Here is an 18577-nt window from a genome sequence, read left to right as displayed (position 1 = left end):
TGGAGGCTAAATCATTGCCACATTTTCCCAGGTAGTCTCCCGAAATAATTATTTACCTTTTGAAGAGTCTCCCTTCTTGTCTGCTAAGATAAGAAACCTCCGTGTTTTTGGAATGCATGTGAGTGAGTGCAGCACAGGGCATGTGCTGAGGTCTCACGCCATAGAAGGATTCTTGGTCCTGAGCACCCACGTACTCACAGATCTCAGTGCTAGAGTTTAAAACCAGGGCACAGTCAGTGTCAACATGGGAGATGCCACTGGCAAATTGGCCGGTGAACATCACCCTGTCGTAGCCTTGGTTACTTGCCCTCCAGACAGCCGACATCCCTTCACTGGGGTGGATGAGTAGGGCAGAGAGACCCAGCCCTCCCAGAAGAGGGTGAAACTGACAAGTTAAGTGCCATTGTTGAAGTCTGTCACCTTTCCAGAAGCACCTGCCTTCAGGGCTGGGGAGGACATCCTGGCCCTCCGGAAGTGTCCGCCATATTCCTTCCTGTGATGCAAGTGGTCCCTCACCCCCAGCAGGATGTCTAGCTGATCCCCCCTGCAGTAGGCATGTTGAGGGTGGAGGATGGTGGTTGTGCCGTGTGTGGCACTGGTGGTGGTGCTCATGTGGGTGAAAGGTCTGGGTGGGATCAACTGGTCTAGTTTCTCTATGATTCTCTTAATTCTTAGCTCAGTCTCTGCTGATGAAACTACTGGATGCAGTGGTAATTCAGGACTTGAGGACTTCATGATAAAGTTCCAGTGATGAAGGGAAGGGGGACAGCTTAAATACCGTCCATATCTGAAATGATAATGAATACAATAAACATATAGAGAATGTTTTTATGTAATATGATTTTTGGTAGGCTAGCCAACTTTGATCTTTTATAGAATAATGGGACATAAAAAAATAAAATGATACTGAGATTTTATCATCGTGTATGTTTCGTGGGAAAAATAATTTTCTTTGAATTTGGTGGTGGAACTCCATTTTTCACTGGCTAATATATTTTGGGTTCTAGGATCTTCTTCCCTAAAATGATGGTAAAATAGACATTTGCTGGGCAGTTGTGAATACATGGAAAATGTTTTTTAACTGCATAGCGCACAACAAATGTTTATTGTCCTATAATGTCTTAATCTTAAAACTAGAATTCAGTCATTAAAAAAATCCCTAAGAAAATGTTTAAGATGCATGGGGCTTTGGGACATCTGGGTGGCTCTGTGGGTTAAGCCTCTGCCTTCGGCTCGGGTCATGATCTCAGGATCCTGGGATCAAATCCTGCATCGGGCTCCCTACTCAGCAGGGAGCCTGCTTACCCCTCTCCCTCTGCTGCTCCCCCAACATGTGCTCTCTCTCCTTCTCTCACTCTCTGTCAAATAAATAAATTCTTATAAAAAAATGCATGAGGCTTTTATGTAAAATACGATTTTTTCCATTTGATATTTTATATGTTGCTTAAACATTCTATGATATGTATCAGTATTTTTCAGATTGCTTTAGTTAACTTAGGAAATAATAAACATAGGTTTATAAAAATATTTATTTTCTAGGGGTGCCTGGGTGGCTCAATGGGTTAAAGCCTCTGCCTTCGGCTGAGATCATGGTCCCAGGGTCCTGGGATCGAGCCCCAACATCAGGCTCTCTGCTCAGCATATGTCAAATGAATATGCTCTCTGTCAAATAAATAAATAAAAATCTTTAAAAATATATTTATTTTCTAATAAAAAAAAACACTGATTATTAAAAATGAGACAATGCCAAACTATATAGGCCAACAACTGATATGCCACTGTTAATATTTTTCTTTCATTCTCTACATGCCATTTCACATGATTGTGAATAAACTGAATATTACCAACGAATTTTGATATTTTAAAAATCAGTTGTTAGAAACCCCACCTTATGGGACATCTGGGTGGCTCAGTTGGTTAAGCTGCTGTCTTTGGCTCAGGTCATGATCCCAGAATCCTGGGATCAAGTCCTTCATCGGGCTCCTTGCTTGGCAGGGAGCCTGCTTCTCCCTCTGCCTCTGCCTGCCTCTCTGCCTGCTTGTCCGCTTGCGTTCTCTTTCTCTCTCTCTCTCTCTCTGACAAATAAATAAAATCTTAAAAAAAAAAAAAAAAGAAACCTCATCTATATCACTGGCTCACATAGTATTCCAGCCCATGGATACAGCTTAATATTTTACATATTTCCATCTTTTTGGACATTTATTGCATTCAACTTTTCTCTCACTTATACTTCAGTATAAACCTTTGTTATAAATCTTTGCAATCCAGGTTACTGGTCCAACGTGGTGACACTGTCAAAGGTCTTTTTCTTTTTTTAAATTTATTTGTAAGAGAGACAGAGAGCACGCATGCGCACGTGAACACAAGCAGAGGGAGTGACAGGGAGAGGGAGAAGCAGGTCCCCGTGCCCAGCAAGGAGCCGGATGCAGGGCTCCCTCCCAGGATCCTAGGATCATGACCTGAGCCGAAGGCTGATGCTTAGCCAACTAAGCCACCTAGGTGCCCCAACACTGTTAAGGGTCTTAATATACACTATGAAATTGTTTTCCAGAACAATTCTCCTGCTGATAACAATGATAAACTCTAAACCATAAAGAAAGAAAATCTCTGCAAGTGCTGGAAAGTGGCCACCACAAGCAGATGGACACTGGACAGAAGCTGAAACTTGGAGTAAAGAACAGCACCGGATTGTATTATGAGGGGCGCTATCTACCGTTCTTTAAGCAAAAGGGGGATTATACAAATAGAAACACAGATCTTCAGGAGAGAACGAACAACACCAGAAATGGTAACTATATGGATAAATACAAAATATTATGGACATTGGGGAGGGCACATGCTATGGTGAGTGCTGTGACTTATGTAAGCCTGATGTTTCACAGAACTGTACCCTGAAGCAAATAATACAGTATGTGTTAATAAAAAAAAACTGTATGCTTGTGTCCTAAGTTCTCTAAAATACATGTAATTATTCTAAATAAGAACTGTAATTTTGTAATAATATGACAATGATGGCATAAAGAATGGCTTGGCAAATAGAAGTAAATGTTTGAAAGGTTATTACAGATCACACGAAGTAGCAGGATACTAACTATAAAAGAATATGCATTATAATCTCTAGAGGAACTACTTAAAAAAAAACCTTACAGCTGTAAAAAGAATAAAGAAACTAATAGGAAATTCTAAAAAAAAAATCTCAATTAATCCAAAAAGAGGAACAGAGAGGCCAAAGAGAAAACAAACAGCAAGCAGGTAAACCTACATCCATTCAATAATTTCACTAACAGTAAGTTGACTGGACATTCTAAGACAGATAAAAAAGCAAGACCCAACTAGCTGCTGTTTATCAAGAATGTAGTTTAAATATAAAGTTTTCTATACATTGAAAGTAAAGATGAAAACAACATGCCCTGTAAGCATGAAAAAGCTAATATTAATGTTAAAATAGACAAGACAATGTGTGTCACCAGACATAGACATGGACATTTCAAAGAGTGGTAAGAATCAATTTCTCAGAAAACATAGCATTATAAATGTGTATTGTGCCTACATGGACATATATTTTATGTGAAACAAAATTTGACAGAATTAAAGGGACAGAGAAATCCATAATAATAATTAAAAACTTAAAATCTGTCTCAGTAGTTGCGATAGGAACTTAAAACTTAAAGCTACTATCTCAGTAGTTGCTATTTAGATTTAAAAAATGAGTAATGACCTAGAGAATATGAACGTTATCATAGTAATTAATGTCTTAACCATCACAATGCACTACAAAGTATTTTTTAATTGCTACAACTTCACATGAAAATTTTAAGTGATATTTAGTATGATAGAGTATTACTCTGTGCAAAAAATGTTTTGGTAAAAAATAAGCAGGAAAACCTGATTCAAGATGAAGGGCGGAAGACATATTATAGCCTCAATTTCCCACTATCATGGGGGATATCCCACTCAATATCCCACTATCAATTTCTACATCATGACCTGAGCCAAAGGCAGAGGCTTTAACCCACTGAGCCACCCAGGTGCCCTAAGCACAAGACTCTTGATCTCAGGGTTATGAGTTTGAGCCCCACATTGGGCAGAATGATTACTTAAAAAAAAAAAGGAAGGAAGGAAGGAAAGAAGGAAGGAAGGAAGGAAGGAAGAAAGAAAGAAAGAAAGAAAGATCGATCTGAAAAACAAAAGGCAGAGGAGCTTAGATCAAGGAAGAAAATCATGGCTCCAAATGCAGGTCAATGAGAATTCTGCAGAAGGTGGAAGCCATTCCAAGGAAGCAGTTTAATAATAAAATACCCAATTTAGGGGCATCTGGGTGGCTCAGTGGGTTAAAGCCTCTGCCTTCGACTCAGGTCATAATCTCAGGGACCTGGGATTGAGCCCCGCATCGGTTCTCTGCTCCGTGGAGAGCCAGCTTCCTCCTCTCTCTCTACCTGCCTCTCTGCCTATTTGTGATCTTTGTCTGTCAAATAAATAAATAAAATCTAAAAAAAAAAGATTTTATTTGTTTATTTGATAGAGAACACAAGTAGGCAGAGAGGCAGGCAGGGTCGGGGGGTAGGCAAGTGGGGCTCGATCCCAGGACCCTGAGATCATGACCTGAGTCGAAGGCAGAGGCTTTAATCCATGGAGCCACCCAGGCGCCCCTAAATAAAATCTTAAAAAGAAAAAAAAGATTTATGATCATGAGAAACAGTGTAAAACTGAGCTTGGAAGAGATTAAAGAGGTAATGACTAAATTCAGTGTGGGATCATGTCTTCGGTTCTGGAACAGAAAAAGGACATTAGTGGAAAAAACTGTGACATTCAAAGTCTGTAGTTTAGCTAACAGTCACTAATGCACCAATGTTAATTTCTTGGTTCTGTACACTGTCCAATAATCATACAAGATGTTATTATGTGAAGCTGGCTGAAGACTATATAAGAACTCTCTATACTGCTTTTGAAAACCTTTCTATACTTATAAAATTATTTCAGATTAAAAAACTTAGGAGCGCCTGGGTGGCTCAGTCAGTTAAGCATCTGTCTTTGGCTCAGGTCATGAACCCAGGGTCCTGGAAATGAGCCTGTGTTGGGCTCTCTGCTCAGTGGGGAGTCTGCTTCTGCCTCTGTCAAGCTCCCCACCCCTCATCCTCCGCCCCTTACCCTGGCTTGTGGGTGCTCTTTCTCTCTCAAATAAAATCTTTATAAATTTTTAAAAACTTTCTCAAATGGTAGAAATAATATATTTCTCCATGAAATGTTTCATTTTCCCTATATTGTCTACCAAATAATTCAGCAAATGATTTATGTCTATACAGAAGAGGTGCTATGACTTCCACTGTTTCATGTTGTCATCTATACCTGATAGAGTTCTAGGCTTTTCATCTTGCTTGGTATGTTTTTCATCTATGAATGTTGCACTATTTTTTTTTTTTAAGATTTATTTATTTTTTGAGAGAGAGGGAAAAAGAACATGGGAAGGATGGGGAGAAGGGAAGGAGAGACAATCTCACCCAGACTTCATGTTGAGCATGAAAACTGACGTGGGGCTTGATCCCACCACCCAAGATCATGACCTGAGCCAAAATCAAGAGTCAGAGCCACCCAGCTGCCCCAGCATTTTTTTTTTTTAACATGTCTTTGTATATCTTATTTTCTGGGGGTAAATCCACTTTTAATGCTCCAAATTTTCAAAATTAGCTAAAATTAGCGATCCACTGTACCTTTCTGTTCCCATGTTGCTAAGACTCCATGCTCCTAGATTGAGGCTCCAAGATAGAATACTAACAGGATGCTGGTTCCTTTGTTTGATTCAACACCAGGTGTGCCACAGAAGGGAGAAGCTGGTATATTTAGATCTTAGTAAAAGCTGTAAGAAATCCTGAGGAAGTCCAAGATGATTGGATTCTGATGTCCCTGTTGGAGGTTAGCCTTTAGGAGGAGGAAGCCAAACCAGGGCAGGAGAAAGCTGGTAGTCAGGAACAGGGTAAAGATGGAGGCAAGCATTCTGGGTCCTTTTAATTTCCTTGCAGTGCCCTGGTTAGAACACTGCTACCTGGTGACTATAGGGGAGAGAATGGGCAGCACCATCTTTCAGGACCTACCTGGAGGCGGTGTAGCAGCATCCAGCCCTGCTACAGAAACCTGAGAGCAGGGAGGCGAAACCCGCAGGTGCAAATGAGTGAATTAGTCCTCAGCTTTAACTCCTGTCTTCTTGCTACCCATGGGAAGGCTACTGTCATTTTTTTCAAGATGGTACTTTATTGTGTGGGATTTCTCCATGCCTATAGCATGTTTAATATTCCCAACCCCTTGCCCCAAATGCTTTAGCAACAGTGTCATCACAGCAGCCGCCGAATTCCCTGCACATATTTCCCAACACCATTTTTGGTTGAGAAGCTGTGGTTTAGAGGATCGAGTCCCAAGAGGATGACAGCTCTTGGGACAAGCTGTACTTCGGGGGAGGCACAGAAAAGTCACTTGAGGTCAGTGTCACAGTGTGTGTGCATGACAAACTGGAAATTGTTGAGGAAAAATCAAAATGGGCTCTTAGCTCTAAAGACCCCTTCCAAGAATCTCTGTATACTCACTACACCGAGGGCACGAGCTAGGGCTTACAGTTTGGCAGGTTCTCCTAGGGAGACAGGACTGTTGACAGTCATGGATAATCCCAGGGAAATGTGGCATCGCAGGAAAAATAATGAGACAGCCGAAGGTACACGCACTACGTAAGAAAGGGAAAAAGTAATGGACCACACTGAACAAGAATTAGAGTTATTATAGTATTAGAGAGCAAGTGGAGATGCTGATTGTCTGATTGGAAAGCAGAAAACAAGTAGTCATTAAAAAAGAACCAGTCGAGGGGTGCCTGGGTAGCTCAGTGGGTTACGCCTCTGCCTTCAGCTCAGGTCATGATCCCTGGGATTGAGTCCCCACATCAGGCTCTCTGCTCAGCAGGGAACATGCTTCCCCCTCTCTCTCTGCCTGCTGCTCTGCCTACTTGTGATCTTTGTCAAATAAATAAATAAAATCTAAAAAAAAAAAAAAAGAACCAGTTGAAGCTTCTTGGTCTGAAATAAATAATACCCGGAATAAATGATAGTCTGGTGCAAGAGGAGAATGCATACAGAAGGCCAGTTAGGAAAGTGAAAGATCAGGTTGAGGATCGTTCCCAGAAATCAGAGAGTAAAGAGTTGAAAGAATATGAAAGACAAAAGATCTGGAGCAAAGAAATAAATAGGTCAACATCCATAAGAATCCAAGAAAGACAAGGTAAAATCCAAGTAAACAAACAAACATATTATTTTCAAGTACATGTGAAAATAAAAAAATAGACCATGTATGGGGTCACAAGAAAAAACCTCAACAGCTGTTAAATTCATTATTTAAATGTAAATCACAATGAAATCACAACAAAATGTGGACAGTGAATAATAACGAAATTCCTTCCATCAAATGTAGAACGCCACCACGTTATACTGTGAGGGAAATTTACAACTGTAAATACAGCCATTAGATAGCAGGAAGAATGAAGACCACATGAGTTGGATGCCCACGTCCAGAACACCAAAGAAGAGCGTGGTAAACTTGAAGTAGTAAAGAAATGCCAAGTAAAAGAGCAGATGTTGATAGGAGCTAAAACAAAGAAGTAATAACCATCAGAACAAAAGTTTAATTCCTAGAACAAAACTAAAACATGTGCACCTTTCCAATAAATTTGATCAACAGAAAGGAAAAATATACAAATAATCCATCTGGGGAAAAACGGGTTTACTACAGCTGATGCAAAGACGTTCGAAATCACGAGAGAATACTAAAATAACTAGAGCCATACATTTACAAAGCTTGACACAGGAACTATTTTAAAAATATAAGGCAATAAAATTGATGGGAGAAGAAATAAACTCAGGAAAGGTCTTATTCTATGCATAGTACCTTTCTTGGAAAGATTATGACATAGGGTGGGGGCGGGGAGAAGAACTCCAACAGCAGAGAAACTTGGTGAATATCCTCAGCCTGATGACCAAGGTCAACATCAATAGTGACAAATCAAATTGATAAGATGTACCCTTGATACACAGTGATAAAAAAGACACGTCACCTCTGTAGTTTTCTCCAAACCCATAACTTCAACCTGACCATGAGAAATACCAGATACATCCCAACTGCTGAACACTCTATGTAAAATACTTGATCAGTACTCCTGAAAATCAAGTCCTCAAAAACAAGTGAAGTTGGAAAAACTATTATAGCCAGAAGGAATTTAAAAAGACATGCCAACTAAATGTAACATAGGATCTTGGAACAGAGAAAGGACATTATATTAAAAACTAAAGAAATCTAAATATAGTTTTTAGTTAATGACTATGTATCAATACTGGCTCATTAATTATAACCATATACCATAGAATATGTGTTCTCATAGTAACATATACAACATATGCATGTTTATATCATAATATAAATGTTTGATGACAATATTTTAATAATACAGTGTAGAATGAAAAAATATTTAGGAACTCTACTATCTTCCCCATTCTTTAAATCTAAAACTGTTCTAAAAAATTAAATTTATTAGGGGCACCTGTGTGGCTCAGTCCATTAAGCATCTGCCTTCAGCTCAGGTCATGATCTCAGGGTCCTGGGATGGAGCCCCCCATCAAGCTCCCACCTCCAGGAGAGCCTGCTTCTCCTTCTGCCCCTCCCCTGCTCATGCTCTCTTTCTCTTCCTCTCTTCCAAATAAATAAAATCTTTAAAAAATTAAATTATTAAAAAATCTATGATCTCCCTGATATGAGGAAGTTGAGAGGCAACATGGGGGGTTTGAGGGGTAGGAAAGGGATAAATGAAACAAGATGGGATCGGGAGGGAGACACACCATAAGAGACTCTTGATCTCACAAAACAAACTGAGGGTTCCCGGGGGGACAGGGGTAGGGAGAAGGTGGTTGGGTTATGGACATTGGGGAAGGTATGTGTAAACCTGGCGATTCATAGACCTGTACCCCTGGGGCTAATAATCCATTATATGTTAATAAAAAATTAAAAAATTAAATTTATTAAAAAATCCAAAGTGTAATTTTTAAAGAATATAAATTCATAATAAAAACCTCTTCAACTTGTACCACAAAGCACAAGTTTTACCTGATTTCTACCCTTTTACCTATGTTATATAAACTATTTAGAAATAGAAAGAAAGCTGAAAATCCCTCAAACTATTTTGTGAGGAAAGTACAGAAGGGAAAAAATTAATTTTACTATAGGGCAGAGCTGAATAATGCTAAGTAGGTAACTACCCAGTTGAATTCTGTAATATACAGAGGAAGAAAACCACCACGGCTTCATTTTGTCCCAGAAAGACAGCAATGGACCTCCACTTTATTTTGCCATGAGGGATCCAAGTCAGAACCCCAGGGTTCATACAGAGCTTATTTTAAGCTGAAGACTTTTGAGATTCAATAGATGCAGAAAGAACCTTTCATGGAGCATCCTTTATTTGAGGAAGAGCAGCAACTTCTGGGAAAAGCAGCTATCATAAATGCCCCTCTGGGGAGTTTCATTTCTGTGAAAATGACCAGTGGCCCCTGCATAAACCAACATTATCACAAATTTTCTTATAGCCTATTTGTTCTTCTAAAGAACAGGTTGTCTTCTCTAAAGAAACTTATTTGTTCTTCCCCAAGAGCCTTTTCTCCCTCCTCCCTTTTCCCTAATAAATTAGATGGATAAGCCTCCAACCTCAAACATTTAATAAGACAGCTACTTTTTTGTTGGCTCCCACATGCACATATCTGAACATTTTTTTCTTCATGCTACTTTGTCTTTTGTCAGTGTAATTCACAGGACTCCCTTTACTAAGCAGAAGGGAATAGAGGAACAGTTTTTCCTTCCTGACAACCACATTAACATTTAGATGAAGGAAATGTGATCCTTTCACTTGATGCTGAAAAAAAGTCAATAAAATGCAGCACTCATTTATAATTAAAAAATAAAACAATGTAAAAACAACATCTCAGCAAACTAGAAACAGAAACCTGATTAGTATAATAAAGGATATTTATTAAAACCCTACATCTAATACATTACACTTACCTCTAAAGTTTTAGAAGAATTTATACTAGTTAGGAAGAAATTAAAATAGTTTGCCACCACAACTTTTACTCAATGTTTTGCTGGAGTTGTATTAAAAGTAGGAAGACCTAAAAGGAGGGGGTAGGGGGAAGGCAAGAGGAAACAAAATAATAAAATTGTCTGTTTCATAATATAAAAATCCACACAGATAATCCACAAATTATTAGAAGTAATAAGAAAGTTTGGTCAAATTGTTTGATATAAGATAATGAGTTGAATTTTGTCTCCCCCAAATTGATATCCACCTGGAATCTCAGATGGGGACCTTATGTGACCAGCTTCAGCTGTCCTCCAAGGAGGCCCCAGAAGACAGGCCCAGAATTACATGCCCCCAGGACACCCCTGAACAGTGCTACCACAGCCCCAGCCATTTCACCAAGACAACAGAGGTACAGAGCATTTTGGAACACCCCAGGTCTGTATATGCTTCATCAACAGTTGTCCCACCAGAGCCCCCCAAGTGCAGAGTTCCACAAGACCTTGTGGCCCCTACCTACCTCGGCTCCAGCTGTCCCATCAGGGAGCTACCTGCACAGAGTGTCCCTAGACCATCTGGTCTATACTGACTTGAGCTCCAGCCATTTCGTCAGGCTCCCCCTGAGTGAGTACACTGGTGCCCCCATTCCATACTTGCTTTGGCTCCAGCTGCTCTGCCCAGATGCCCCTTACATAGAGTGTCCCAGGACCTACCCAGCCCTTGCCTGCTTCACTTCAGTTGTCTCAACAGAGTGCTTCTGCACAGAGTGCCCTGGACCTTCCAGGCCATGCCCATGTTGGCTCCAGCCATCCCACCATGGTGACCCCAGCGTAGAGGGTCCCAAGTCTCCCAACCTGCACTGGCTGCAATCACAGCCAGCTGGCCAAGCCACCAGGTATATGCAGTCTATGCAGGGGGTATTCTTGCACAAGGCCATTTGTCCAATGCATGGGGTGGGGGGGATGAAAACTCACAGGAATGTAAACAAAGGCAACAGAGGAATATGTTCCAAATGAAAGAACAAGACAAAACCTCAGAAGAAGAACTAAACAAAATGGAGATAAGCCACCTACCAGAAAAACAATCCAAAGTAAAGGGCATAAAGACAAGAGTGGAAGAAGTCAGCAGGAACTTCAACAAAGAGGGAAAATATAAAAACCAATCAAAGTTGAAGAAATAACTGAAATGAAAAATACGCTAGAGGGAATCGTTAGCAGATTAGAGGATGCAGAAGAGGAGATCAGTGGTCCAGACAAAGTAGCAGAGAGCACCCAAGCTGAACAGCAAAAAGAAAAAGGGATAAAAAAATTGATGACAGGTTAAGGGATCTCTGAGGTAACGTCATCTGTACTAACATTTGCATTTTAAGGTGCCACAAGAAGAAGAGACTAAGAAGACTTACTTGAAAAAATAATAGCAGAGAACTTCCCTAACCTGGCAAAGAAACAGACATCCAGATCCAGGAAGCAGGGAGCTCCAAAGAAGATGAACCCCAGGAGGTCCACCCCAACACACATAACATTTAAAATTTCAAAGGTTAATGACAAAGAGAGAATCTTAGCAACAGGAGAGAAATAATTATTTACTAGGGTAAGTCCATAAGGCTAAGAGCTAATTTGGCAACAGAAATTTTATATGCCAGGGCGCCTGGATAGCTCAGTTGGTGAACATCTGTCTTCAGCTTGGTTCATGATCTCAGGGTCCTGGGATGGAGCCCCACATCAGGCTCCCTGCTCAGTGGGAAATCTGCTTCTCCCTCTCCTTCTTCTGCTTCCCCTGCTTGTGCGCTCTCTCTCCTGCTCTCGCTCTCTCTTTCAAATGAATAAATAAAACCTTAAAAAAAAATTTTTTTTTTTTTGTATGCCAGAAGGAAGTAACATGATCTATTCAAACTGCTGAAAAAGAAAAAAACCCTACAATCAAGAATACTCTTACTGGCAAGATTATTGTTCAGAATGGAAGGGAGATATAAAGCATCAGCCAGACAAAAAAAAGTTAAAGAGGCTCAACATCAGTAAACTAGCCTTAAAAATATAAAAGGACTTCTTTAAGTGGAAAAAAAAAGGCCAGATCTGGAAGTAAGAAAGTTATGACCAAAAAAACAAAAACAAAAACAAAAACCTTTCATGAGCTAAAGTAAACATACAATAAAGGTAGTAGATCAATCACTCATAAAGCAGATTAAAAATCTCTCAATTTGCTAGGTTAAAGAAGATATCCTAGGATCTGCAAATAATGACAGTTTGTGTCTTTTCAAGCTCTTATATTTGGAAATTCCTCTTATCTTTATGTTCTGGCCTGGGATAACAGTGGTCATCCTTATTATTTCCATCCATATCTTGAAAGAACTATTTCTAAATTTTCACTCTTAAGTAAAATGACTGCTGCAGAATTTTGGCAGATAGTTTTGTTTTTTTTTTTTAAGATGAATGATTTTTTTCTATTGCTATTTTTTTGAGAGTTTTTATCGTCAATAGCTATTATAAACATAAATAACCTTATCAAATACTTTTATGCATCTATGAGAATAAGCATTACTTTTTCTTGAATTCCTTAATGGGAGTCTAGTAAATTTCCACTGAGAGGTTTTTTTTTTTCTTGTTTTTTGGAAGATCTTTAGACAAACCACATATGGTCCCATTATCAAGATTACTTCACCTTAAGTGGGGAATTTATCTTTTTTTTTTTTTAAACCTGAATTATTAAAGTGAATTCTCATTAAGTAATTGTTACTATTAATTTCAATAAGATACTCTAAATATTTTCAGCATCAAAATAACATCTATTTTACTATAATGACACCAAATACCATTAAAATGACACAATTCCTTCAATAGTTAGAATTCATTTTGGGAATACAATCTGCCAAGGCTTTCTCTCTATGTTAACTGTATAATAGTTTTCATCTTCTCTTTTTAAGGATTTTTCTTTTTAAATTATTACACATCTTACTCTTAGGAATATCCTTACAAAAAGGTGTTATACATGATTTTCAATGTTTGTGCAATTCAACCTTTAAGGGGAAAAAAGAAAATACAAGAAGAAAAGCTAGAGCAAAAGAACTTGGTGGAAACAACAAGGCAAATTATACCACACTTGCTGCAAACATTGATAAATAAAGAACTTTGGATATGAGACTAGGAGTTCTGTAAACCAGCACATGAACTCTGAGAGGAAAGGCACCGATAGCACACCTGGAAAGGTGACTGCGTAGAGGGTCTAACCCCATAGAGCCTACCTGCTGGCAAAGTGCCTTACACTGAAATTAACCCTTGTAAAACCAACATGAGGCCATATATGGGGCTTTATTTAATATCCCTAGTTAAGCTGTATTCTGATACCCTGAATGGTTCCTTATCACTGGTATGGGTATTTTATTTATCTTTATACTGATAGATTTAGCTAACTAATGTTTCACTTAGGATTTCCATATGAATGTTCCTAAGTTAAATAAGCTCATAATTTTCTTTTATTGTACTGTCTTTATCAGTTTTCGTATAAAGTTTCATAGGATAAATTGCAGGCTTTTCCTTTGTTTTCTGAAACAGCTTGTTTCAGATAGGATAATCTCTTACATAAAAGTCTAATAACTTGTACTTGCAAAACCATCTAAATTTAGTGCTTGCTTAAAATAAAGTCTTTAATTATTTTTATTTTCTTCATGCTTAGTGCTTTTTTTTTTTTTTAAGTTTTCCATTTCTCCTTAAGTTAATTTTGGAATTTTACATTTCTCCAGAAATGTATCGTTTCTTCTAGTTTTCAAATTTGTTGCTGAATAGATTTATAGCATTTACTCTTGTTCTATATTTTGTTCATTAAGACTGTCAATTTTTAAGAGACGTATCTTTCCTCTTAGTCTTTAAAAAAAAAAAACAACCTTATTTTAGTTTTGTTACTACTCTCTATGGCATAGTAAAAAGTATATTTGGCTTCTGTCCCTGGATCCAGATACAAAGCTCCTAAGACTTTCAGTTTCTTGAGGAGTAGGAATTTTTTTTTTTTTTTCATAATGAGCACCTTTAGACCACAGCGGGGCTCATGAGGTGACCCAAGGTGGGACCGTAGATGACCTCAGGATAGGGACTAGTCATCAGAAAACCCAAACATGTGATTATAGAGTGGGAACTTACAGTCCCCCTTGGGGAGGGAAAGGGCTGGAGATTGAGTTATAAGAACTCTTGAGCAGTATTTAGAGAGCCTCTGGGCTGGTGAGCACATCAGTGTCCTGAGAGGGAAGATCACCCAGAGAGGGTGTACAAGCTCTGAGCTTTCTTTTCATACTCTGTCCTATGCATTTCTACCATTTGGCTGTTACTTAGTTGTACCCTTTATGATAAACAGGTAATAGTAAAGTGCTTTTCTGCATTCTGTGGGTCATTCTAGTGAACAATCAAACCTGAGAAGAGGGTTGTGGGAACCCCCACGTGTATACTGGTTGGTCAAAAGTACAAGTGGCCCCTGAGACTTGCAGCTAGTATGTGATATGGGGGCTGTCTTGTGGGACTAAACTCTTAACCTGTGGGATCTCTGCTAACTCTGGACAATTAGTGACAGAACTGAATTGTTAGATGCCTAGCTGGTTGTGGAGAATAGACTGGTATGTTGGTAAATGGCACATGTGGTATCTGAATAAAACCATACATTCACTATTATTTTTTGGTTCTCGATTTCTTTTATCTGATTGCTTATTGGGACTGTATCCTCTGGTTTCTTAAGTTCAAGAGTTATTAAAACTTTTTCCTTTTAGGGGTGCCTGGGTGGCTCAGTGGGTTGAAGCCTCTGCCTGTGGCTCAGGTCATGATCCCAGGGTACTGGGATTGAGCCCTGCATCGAGCTCTCTGCTCAGCAGGGAGCCTGTTTCCCCCTCTCTCTCTGCCTGCCTCTCTGCCTACTTGTGATCTCTGTCAAATAAATAAATAAAATCTTTAAAAAACCCAACACCTTTCTCCTTTTAAATGTATTCGAAGTAAATTTCCTTCTAAGTTTTGTTTAGATGTTTGTTATAAATTGTGACTATTAACCTTGTGTCATTGAAACTAAACTACATTAACATAAGACTTAACAGAGCAAGACAGAATGTATTCTAAGACCAGGAGAAGTCTAAGACACCTGTTATACTTGAGATGTAGGAGCTGAGAGGCTGAGAGAGATTCCTTCCAAGACTCACAAGGCCTGCTGATGCTGTGAGCCACGTTACTAGGAGGCAGTCCAGGCCTTCACCACTGCAAGGGTCTGCCCAAGTGAGGGGGCTGGAGAGATGGGGAAGACTGAGAGAAATGCCTCCAGAGCACGTCAGGCTGCACTGATCTAATGCACGGCCGTGCTCCCCAAAGTTTAGAGACAAGTCCTCTGGATGTAGAAGATTCTAGAGTAAGACCAGAGAGCAAACAGGAATCTCCAGAGAACCAAAGAAGCTAGTGTCATGAACTAGAGATTTGGTATCTGGTCCCTGAAGCATGAAGGGATCTGTGGAGTCTTGTGCATGATCAGGTCCAAGCTCTCTTGGAGAAAGAGCCCTGAACCTGCCCTCAACAATTTTAAAGCCAGTGATGCACTGACTCAAGATAAAGCCCAGACACAACTCAACTATAGACTAAGTTGACCCAATCCTGCCTTCTGGTAACTTGACCAAAGAAGCACACCCTTTTTAGGGAGGGGGGGAAATATTCCTTCCTTCAATATCTACTACTTATTTATACAAAATATCTGACAGTCAAAAATTACAAGTCACATAAGGAAGACTCAAAGGCTGCTGGGATCAGTACAGAGATATTTAACATAACCATGACAAATAAGTTTAAAAAAATCTAGTGGAAAAATTGGACAGCATGACTAGATATAGAAATTACAGCAGAGAGATAAAAATAACGAAAGAGAGCTAATTATTTTGATGGAACTTAGAAGAAAGTGTTTAAAATTAAAAAATCACAGACATGAAAATTTTATTGGAATTACAGCAGACTAGACCCAGAAGAAGAACAGCAAACTTGAAGACAGGCCAATAGCAATTACATAAAATTTTTTTAAAAATGAGAAAGCAAAAAACACCAAGAGAATATCTAAGATCTGTGGGGCAATATCAACTGGTCTGGTACATAAGTAACTAGAGGCCTAAAATAGAAAAGAGATAATGGGGAGGTAAATATATCCAGGGAAATAATGACAGAATTTTCCAAAACTCATAAAGGACTTCAACTCACTCATCTAAGAAGCTCGATGAACCCTCAGGAGAACCAAACAAAGACTTCCTTGACCAGACATATCATAGTCAAACTGTTGAGAAATGAAGATGAGAAATCTTTTAATAGCCAAAGAAAAAGATGAAATACAAAGTGTATTAGGGTTCTCCTAAGAAATGCAACCTAAAATATGTGTGTATATATTACATATTGAGGAGTAGCTTAGCAGAAATAGAAATAAAACTATATGATCCCAGGGGCATAAAGGTAGCAGGGAGTAAACAGAATTATGCTGCTGAAGAGTTCCTACATTAGTCATGAAGCAGTATATTCCTAGAAAACAGACTGTGATAAATGAAAGATTTACTTTATTAAACTCTAGAGCATGGGTGAGCAATTTATTTTTCAATAAAGGGCTAGATGGTACATATTCAAGGCTTTGCAGGCCTGAGTGTCTCTGTCACAAATATTCAATTCTGCTGTTGTACTGCAATGTGGAAACAACCACAGACTGGACGAAGAGGTATGCTGGGATGTGTTCCAATAAAGTTTTATTTGGAAAAACAAGATGTGGGCCACTTTTGACCTACAGACCACAGCTGATATAGTTGAGTGACCGCTGATAATAAAACAAAGAGGAACAATTAAAAATTCAATGAGCCAGGGGCACCTGGGTGGCTCAGTGGGTTAAGCCGCTGCCTTCGGCTCAGGTCATGATCTCAGGGTCCTGGGATCAAGTCCCACGTCGGGCTCTCTGCTCAGCGGGGAGCCTGCTTCCTTCTCTCTCTCTCTCTCTGCCTCCCTCTCTGTCTACTGTGATCTCTCTCTGTCAAATAAATAAATAAAAATCTTAAAAAAAAATTCAATGAGCCATGCATGAATTTGTGAATGAATGTTCACAGCAGCATTATTCACAATAACTCTGAATTGGAGGAAACCTGAATGTCTGCTCACTGGAGAATGTGGCATATCTATGTCATGAAATAGTATTCAGCAATAAAAAGGAAGGAACTACTTGTATATTCCAGGGTCTGGTGAACCTCCAGTCTACTGTGCTCAGTGAAAGAAGGCAGACACAGGAGACTACGTGCTGCATGATTTCACTTGCAATATGAAAAAAATTGCCTCTAGAAAAGGCAAATCTATAAAGGCAGAAACTACCATGGTGGTTGCTGGGCTGGGGATGAGGATGAGCTGGGAAGCGGGATTAATGGTAAATGGGCATGAAAGGTCATCTTGGAGGGGGGTGCTTGGGTGGTTCAGTGGGTTAAAGCTTCTGCCTTCAGCTTGGGTCATGATCCCAGGGTCCTGGGATCAAGCCCCGTATCAAGTTCTCTGCTCAGCAGGGAGCCTGCTTCCTCCTCTCTCTGCCTACCTCTCTGCCTACTTATGATCTCTCTCTCTCTCTCTCTCTCTCTGTTAAATAAGTAAATAAATAAATAAATATCTTTAAAAAAAAAAGAAAGGTCATCTTGGGGTGATGACAATATTCTAAAACTGATTCATGGTAATGGTGGTACATAGCATTGAAACAAAAATAGGTTGAAATGGAGGAGGTCTGAGGGCAGGAGGGCAGCTAGGAAGAAGTAATTATAAGATTGCAAAAGAAGGACAGATCCAGGGGCCCTTTTTGACTGCACACTGCACAGTCTTTTTACCTTTGGGATAATGTTTACCAACCATTTTCCATGTTTTAAACATACTCTTCAGGGCTATGACACTCCTCTCAGTTACAGCTAATCACTAAAGCGGGGTTTCTAGGGGTGGTGGGTGGATATATATGCAGTTTGAAAGAGGGTTCAACTGTATGCGTGGAATGGGTAGATTATACAATATGTGAAATATACCTTAATAAAGTAATATTTTACTAAGTCAATAAAGACTTCTGTTTCTACAGGACATAACAAGCTGCAAAAAACACATTCTTATTCTAACATTCAGGAAAAAAGCCAGATAATATACAAAAGTGTAACTTCTTGAGTAGAGAGCTCAAGTAGCAAGACATTCAAATGATGCAAAAAGCAAATAATCCAGTTTAAAAAAGGGCAGATGAGTGGTGCCTGGGTGGCTCAGTCAGTTGAGTGTCCCATTTTTGGTTTTGGCTGAGTTCATGGCTTTATGGGTTGTGGGATCCATGCCTCTGCCCCCCCCCCCACCAACTTGCATGCACACACACTCTAAAATAAATAAATTAATCTTTAAAAAAAGGGGACAGATGACTTGAATAGAAGACATACAGTTGGCTAACAGGCACTTGAGAAGATGTTCAACATCACTAATCATCAGGGAAAATCATATCAAAACC

General features: G+C 39.3%; 1 protein-coding gene across 1 annotated transcript in view; it reads right to left on the bottom strand.

The window, feature by feature from the left end:
- Positions 1 to 18577, bottom strand: part of LOC101675074 (NXPE family member 4) — a 44539-nt gene that overhangs the window by 10930 nt on the left and 15032 nt on the right. Inside the window, 3 exon segments of the mRNA XM_004828337.2 lie at positions 57 to 351; positions 354 to 765; positions 767 to 787. Coding sequence (XP_004828394.2) covers positions 57 to 351; positions 354 to 765; positions 767 to 787 — 728 coding nt within the window.

This window comes from Mustela putorius, unplaced genomic scaffold (genome assembly GCF_011764305.1).
Source record: "Mustela putorius furo isolate JIRA1106 unplaced genomic scaffold, ASM1176430v1.1 tig00000460_pilon_pilon_pilon, whole genome shotgun sequence".
NCBI lineage: Eukaryota > Metazoa > Chordata > Mammalia > Carnivora > Mustelidae > Mustela > Mustela putorius.
This window is presented reverse-complemented; position numbering and strand designations above follow the sequence as displayed.